Source organism: Eutrigla gurnardus (assembly GCF_963514095.1).
Source record: "Eutrigla gurnardus genome assembly, chromosome: 23".
In the NCBI taxonomy this organism is placed as follows: Eukaryota; Metazoa; Chordata; class Actinopteri; order Perciformes; family Triglidae; genus Eutrigla; species Eutrigla gurnardus.
The window spans coordinates 617539-624683 of record NC_139934.1 but is presented as its reverse complement, the minus strand read 5'-3'; the positions used below and the strand labels follow the sequence as shown (position 1 = coordinate 624683).

General features: G+C 51.8%; 1 protein-coding gene across 2 annotated transcripts; it reads left to right on the top strand.

Moving 5' to 3' along the window:
* Positions 1-236: 236 nt before the first annotated feature.
* gpr185b (G protein-coupled receptor 185 b) lies at positions 237-3611 on the top strand. 2 transcript variants are annotated; one of them, XM_084003552.1, is made up of 2 exons: positions 237-384; positions 2016-3610. In XM_084003552.1, exon 2 carries the CDS (start codon positions 2018-2020, stop codon positions 3086-3088), a length of 1071 nt encoding a protein of 356 aa, XP_083859678.1. In that variant the 5' UTR covers positions 237-384; positions 2016-2017; the 3' UTR covers positions 3089-3610. The 2 variants fall into 2 exon arrangements, with proteins under 2 accessions (XP_083859678.1, XP_083859677.1); XM_084003551.1 differs by lacking the exon at positions 237-384 and adding an exon at positions 994-1132 and having other exon boundaries at positions 2016-3611.
* The last annotated feature ends 3534 nt before the right edge of the window (positions 3612-7145 follow it).

The following is a 7145-nucleotide window of genomic DNA, read 5'->3' as shown; positions in this document are numbered from 1 at the left end:
ACTAATAGTAAAGATGACAGGTACAATAAGAAACGGTGAGGTGAGTCTCCCCGCCCCCCCTCCGTGATTCACACACCGACCACCGATGACGCTGACTGCACGGAGCGGAGACTTCTGACGTCAGACGGGGAGAATGACAAGCGCGTCCAATGAGGGGCCGAGGACGATGCCAGCGCGAGGACGATAGCTGCCGACAGAAGGCTAATAACCATGCCAACCGAGGAATATAGCGCGCGCGCCGCGGACTGGGGAACCGGAGAGAGGGGGGGAACCCTTAAGAGGAACGCGTTATAACCACGTTATAACGTTTTATTGTTTTTAAACATCTGCGAGGACTCAGAAGAAGAGAATCTGGTTCCTGCAGGGAAGAAGAAGACGAAGCTGGTAAATCTCTCTCTTTATCTGTGGCGTGGTCTCCCCCTCCTCCCCTCCTCCCCCCTCCTCCCCCCGGCCGGCTCAGGGACTGCACTGCTGCAGCTGAATGAAACCGGACCAGGTAGCCTCTCATTGTTCTCTGCTGTAAAAACCTACAGTGACGCTGCTGGACGAGCTGGGGGGGTAAAGTGCATGTTTCCGGGCTGCACGAGCGCCGGTACCGGGCTGCACGAGCGCCGGTCCCCGCAGGGATGCGCGCCCCTCGGCCGCGGGGCTTCGGGTGCTGCTGGTGACCTTCCGCGGCCGTTTGCAGTCATTGACGCGCGCGCGTGTGCTTGTGCACGTGAGCATGAAAAGAGACGAGATGAAAAATAAAGTGGGCGGGGGGGTGAAGGGGAGGAGTGGCGGGGGGGTGAGGGAGAGGGGGATACATTTTTTTGTGAATGGAGCTCCACATCCGTTTTGGCGCGAGCGCGCGCTCTGGCAGCTCCTCGAGCTGAGCTAAAATTAGCCTCGTGCCGGTGCGCGTGCGTGCAGCGACATATGTGGATCAGAATCCGAATTAACGAGACGCTTTTGAATACTTACAAAAACGCGGGCGCACAACACACGGGCACGCGCTCACACACGCAGAACAGGACAACAAGCAGCTCCGCGTGCGCAGGACGTCATGCACCATTTTTAGAGAGTCTAAAAATAGACGTGTTTGTGTTGGTGATGGTTCTGACGGTGAGGAACTTCATCCGGAGGCTCGGAGGTAGGAGCGGACACTTGATTATCTGTATGACCCTTTAAATCCTACTGTCCGTGAAGGCATCTCTGCTCCAGGACCGACATGGATTTCTCCTCCTCCTTCTCCTTCTCCTTCTTCTCCTTCTCCTCCTCCTTCTTCTCCTTCTCCTTCTTCTCCTTCTCCTCCTCCTTCTTCTCCTTCTTCTTCTCCTTCTCCTTCTCCTTCTCCTTCTCCTCCTCCTTCTTCTCCTTCTTCTTCTCCTTCTCCTTCTCCTCCTCCTTCTTCTCCTTCTTCTTCTCCTTCTCCTTCTCCTTCTCCTTCTCCTCCTCCTTCTTCTCCTTCTCCTTCTCCTTCTCCTTCTCCTTCTCCTTCTCCTCCTCCTCGTGCGCGTGTCCACACCTGCTATTGTTGCTGCTGTTAATTAGCTGTCAGCTGGTGGTGCGTGGGAAGCCGCTGGTGACGTCACGAGCCGTTTTTCATGAATGAATGAATGAATGTGCGTTTTGGATGGATGCAAGAAAAGATGCCTCTTATTTGACCGTTTAATGGAAAAAGATGGATGTTAACACCCTGCCTCTCCTCCTCCTCCTCCTCCTCCTCCTCACCTCCTCCTCCTCCTCCCTGCATCCCTCCTTTGTTTCCCCTCCCGTCCTGTTTGTTTACTCACACTATCCTCCTCCTCACCTCCACTCTCCTCCTCCTCCTCTCTCCTTTTTTTACTCGTCCTCCTCTTTCCAACCTTTTTCTGACCCGCTGACGTTTCTCCATCTTTGTTTTTTTCTCCTCTCAACTCCCTCTGGATTTTTGTCGTGCACATTTCCGATCACGCCCCTCGTCCAAACACTTCCCTGTTCTTGTCTCCCTCCTGTCCCACAATCCCTTTCACCTCCCCCCCCCCTCTCTCCAGCTATGATTCTCTCTCTGGCGGCGGCTGCCGCCATGAGCAGCGGCGGTGGCCTCAACTCCTCCTCCCCCCTTGACCCCTTCGACTCCTCCTCCTCCTGGGGCCTCCTCGCCGACGCCGACCCGTCCAACTCCTCCTCGGAGCCGGTGGCGCGAACCCTGACCCCTGACCTCCAGCCGGCGAGCACCGCCGTCGCCGTCCTGGAGGTGAACCCATGGGACGTGGCGCTGTGCGTGACGGGCACGCTCATCTCCTGCGAGAACGCGCTGGTGATCGCCGTGCTCTTCTACACGCCGACGCTGCGGGCGCCGATGTTCGTGCTGATCGGCTCGCTGGCCGCCGCCGACCTCCTCGCCGGCCTCGGCCTCATCCTGAACTTCGTCTTCACGTACCTGGTGGACGGCTCGCTGGAGCTGGTGACGCTGCTGTCCGTCGGCCTGCTCATCGCCGCCTTCTCGGCGTCCGTCCTCAACATCCTGGCCATCACCGTGGACCGCTACCTGTCGCTGTACAACGCGCTCACCTACCACACGGAGCGCACGGTGACCTTCACCTACCTGATGGTGGCGCTCATCTGGGCGTCGTGCGTGGCGCTGGGCGCGCTGCCAGCGCTGGGCTGGAACTGCCTGCGGGACGAGGCGGCGTGCAGCGTGTGCCGGCCGGTCACCAAGGCCAACGCAGTGGCGCTCGCCGTAGCCTTCTTGCTCGTCTTCGCCCTGATGATGCAGCTCTACCTGCAGATCTGCAAGATCGCCTTCCGCCACGCGCAGCAGATCGCCGTGCAGCACCAGTTCCTCGCCATCTCCACCACCAAGGGCGTGTCCACGCTGTCCGCCATCCTGTGCGCCTTCGGGGCGTGCTGGCTGCCGTTCGCCACGTACTCCATCGTGGCGGACTCCAGCTACCCGGCGGTGTACACGTACGCCACGGTGCTGCCCGCCACCTGCTGCTCCGTCATCAACCCCATCATCTACGCCTTCCGCAACCCGGACATCCAGAAGTCGCTGTGGATGGCGTGCTGCGGCTGCGTGCCGTCCAACCTCTCCCTCAGACCGCGGACCTCCAGCGATGTGTAGCGGCGAAGGTTTGGGTTTCTGGTCCCGCCGGGACGCTTGGCGCCGGGAGAAGAGGACGGTCCGGTGGCAGACGGGAATGACTTCCTCCGACGGCTTGGACAGGAAGTGGCAAAGGAGAAGGGAAGTGCATGGCAACAAAAAATGTAATATTAGCAATGGAGGCGGCGTGAAACCGACTGCAAAAACCCCGAGTGAGGATCCTTGTGGAGACGGGTGAGGTCAGCTGACCCCTGTGTGGCTGCAGGAAGTGAGGTAGCATACGTGTGTGTGTGTGTGTGTGTGTGTGTGTGTGATGGCGGGCTAAACGTCCGATGACCTCCGTCAGAGCCCGAGCTGCATGGTGACGCCATCAGAAGGGACGTTATCTTAAAAATAGGAAAACAAGCTAAAAATATCCACGACGGACGACCTTGATGAGCTTTCTGAGATTCGGTTTGTTTTTACGAAGCGATGCTCAATAATTAGTGTGTGTGTGTGTGTGTGTGTGTCGGAGAGATTGGAATTAGATGGCGTTCATCATCATTAGCACCCCCCCCCCCCCCCCCCACCCACACACACACCCACAGACACACACACACACACACACACACACACCCACACACACACACACACACACACACACACACACACACAAACGTGTGTATGAACAGGGGTTTCCACATGTGATGGAATCTGAGGCAGAGAAGGATTCAGCACCAAGGACAGCGCCACTGCAGAGCTGCTGCCATGGGAATGCTCTCTGCTGCAGGGGGGGGGGGGGGGGGGGGGGGGGTAGGCTGTTCTCTACACGCCTTCATGGGAATGCTCTCTGCTGCAGGGGGGGGGGGTAGGCTGTTCTCTACACGCCTTCATGGGAATGCTCTCTGCTGCAGGGGGGGGGGTAGGCTGTTCTCTACACGCCTCAATGGGAATGTGAGACGGCGGCCTTTAAAGGGCCAACCCCAGCTTCTCTGTTCATCTGCAACACAATCAACACATTCACTGGTGTTCTCCCTCCATGTGTTCATGAGGACAGGGTGGCTTTTTGGAAGGGGGCGGGGTTGGCTATAACGCTCAGGATAATTTGCCTGGAAAGACAAATCAAAAAGGAGATAAATACTATGTTTCTTTTGAGATAGCAGCTTTTTACAGACAAAGAGACTTCACATGATAAAATGATGAAATTGTTGAAATAAGAGCCAAACTGGACCACGGGAAATCGTGCTGAAATAGTGGTTCAGTGTGAGATGGCGTGACTCGGTCCTTCCTCGCCGTTCTCTCCTACCTCAGCTGCAGTAATTATGCATGAGAGGAAACGCGACGTATGGCGCCACTATGGCTGCCGGTGAAGACGAGGGGAAGCAGCTCAGAGACAGGAGACGTTTATCTGCTTCCACATGTTTGTCCTCTAAATTTACAGACGGCGTTCTAATTGATTAGCCATTAGCTAGAGCCGAGCACGATCCATATTCAGCAGGTCTTTGGTCGCCTACAGGACATCCACGTTATTGTTGCCATAGTTCTGCAACAGAAAAAGAAAAATAGACCGGATGGTTTTTTACATTATTGCTATGGCAATAATAAATAAATAAATCATATATTCAGAGGAATAATAACTGTAAAACATGAGCATCAGACGCTCTTAATTCTTCCATTTTCACTTCCTGTCGCCACACACACACTCACACACACTCACACACTCACACACACACTCACACACACACACACACACACACCTCCGATGGCTCGGCGGGTTAATGAGAAAGCGAGGTGACGCGGCGTGAAATGGAAACGTGCTTCAACGAAAGCGTTCGGGTCGAGGTCGCCTCACAAGGGGCGTGGCCTAAAGTTAAAACACGCTCATGTTAATTAACGGGTCTCAGGGGGGGGGGGGATCTATTGCCGGGCCTTGAACTGCATTTCACTCGGCTAATCCACGTGTTCGGAAGGTGGAGTGGCCAAAAAAAAAGAGTTCCTATAAACCGAACAAGGCTGTTGCTTTAAACTCACTCAACTCAATACGAGGACAAATAAAGTTTATTCAACGCTGTCGACCAAATAAACCGATAAACAGGACAGTGGGCTTTTCTTTTCTTACGACGGCGTATCGGGACCGCTGTAGGAAAAAAACAACCGTGCCGAGAGACGTTTATAAATATATATAGCCGATATAAACAAGTTGCTTAGTTCCGCGAACAACAGATGTTTGCCGTTGCTATGACAACAAGTGAAAGCTACCGCTAGCATCTCAGCCCAACCATAAGATGACCTCGTATACATAAAACCAACAATAAGCATCAACATCATCACCCTAAGGACCTTAACGAGGCGTTGTCACACATTGGGATGATTCATTACAAACATACATGTTCATGGGACCTTAGCTAGCATCGGAATAAACTCACGCATTTGCCACTTTGTTTCTCAGAATATTGCCCCGTCTCTTGGCTCGTTTTATTCCCTGATACGCCGTCGTAAACAACAGCTTCACTACTTTATTATTATTTGAAAAAGGAGGAATCTCTTGTGTCTTTTTTTTGTTGCCTTATTTACAAACAAACAAACTCTTTGCAATAACATCCGACTGTGTTTTTGTTGCCGTGTACAAAAAGCCACACCTGAGAGTAAAGAGAGAGAGCGTGAGTGAGGGAGGTCGGCTCTGAATGGTTCACAGAATAAATACTAATATTTCTAAAGCAACAAATAGCACATCGTAGTGTACGTGAACCGACATGGCTGAGCCGAGGTTTGTTTGGAAGTCGGACGAACCTAAATGTGAACGCTCCAGTTCCACTAATAGACGTTGCAGGGATGTTTTTTTATTTTGACGTTGTTAGAAGATAAAAGTAAAAAGAGGTCACAGCTGTCGACCAACTTCCTCCCTCGCTCGCTCTCTTTCTCCCTTTTTGCTCACCGAAGAGACGGAACTGCCGAACGTTAACAGAAAGGAAGCCTTGGATCAACTATTATGTGAAATACGTTGAATCTGTTTCACGTAGGAATCTGATCCCGGCCGACAACGGGAGACTCAAGAATCTCCACTAGCTTAACTACATTTTTGGATCGCGAACCAGACTTGGATTAAACAGAAACGATGTTGTTATAGCCTGAAAAGTCAGTAGCTTTGTGATGTTTTAAACGATAGGGACGACGTTTTGTATCGTGAAGTTTCTATTGAACAAGCAATAACAACAATAACACTGTTGAATGAAATGATGTACAGTCCCGAAAAATTAAAAACACGTCAACGGCACAGCGAAGAAAATAAATAGGAAGAAGAAGTAATTGTGACCGACTAGTGCTAGCATGTTTTTTGCCGGATGGCTAGCATGTTAGCGGTTTAGCTCAACTGCGGGAAAACAAACACAGGACTTTCACCCAGGAGACCGCCGGTTGTGTCCCATGTGAAACAAAAGTCAACGTATTTTGATCTTTTTTTGGGTTACGTAACTTCCATACTTTATACTTTAAACTATAACACGAGTTATGTAACAAACATCCTTTTTGTTTTTTCCCAAGCCACAATCTTTTCCTCAGCCTAACCAGAAATGCATGAATTCGTTCCGATCTCGAGTGTAGCTACGTCTGACCATTACGTTGTTTTAGCTATTTGGGCATTTCAGATTTCAGGCTAAATCAAGCTGTTTCTGATCCAAGTCTGGCGGACTCACCGAGGTCCGAAGTAAAACCCGAACAACTGATCCGAAGTCGATCTTCGTCTCCGACGTTGTTCCCGTCGGCTCGTCCATCTAACGAGATCGTTTCCACAATTAATAATAACTCATCTGTGAATATGCCACCACTCAACCGTTCCTGGGGCGACCACCCACTGTGTGTGTGTGTGTGTGTGTGTGTGTGGGATCATAGCCAATTGTAATGAACCATAACAGAATGGTTTTGTCCGTCGTATACAGGAACTATAATTCAGTTTAAAAGAGGAAGTGAGTGTGTGTTATTTTTTATTATGCAACGCTGTACAGAAATGTATATTTTTGTAACGTTCATCAGGGCATGAGTTAAAGACGTGGTCGCTGCTGTGAGCATGTGTGTGTGTGTGTGTGTGTGTGTTTACTTCCTC

Coding starts and splice junctions, on each gene's coding strand:
- gpr185b (XM_084003551.1), top strand. CDS start 1,093: ATGGTTCTGACGGTGAGGAACTTCATCCGGAGGCTCGGAG. Junction 1,133..2,015: donor CTTCATCCGGAGGCTCGGAG/GTAGGAGCGGAC, acceptor CCCTCTCTCCAG/CTATGATTCTCTCTCTGGCG.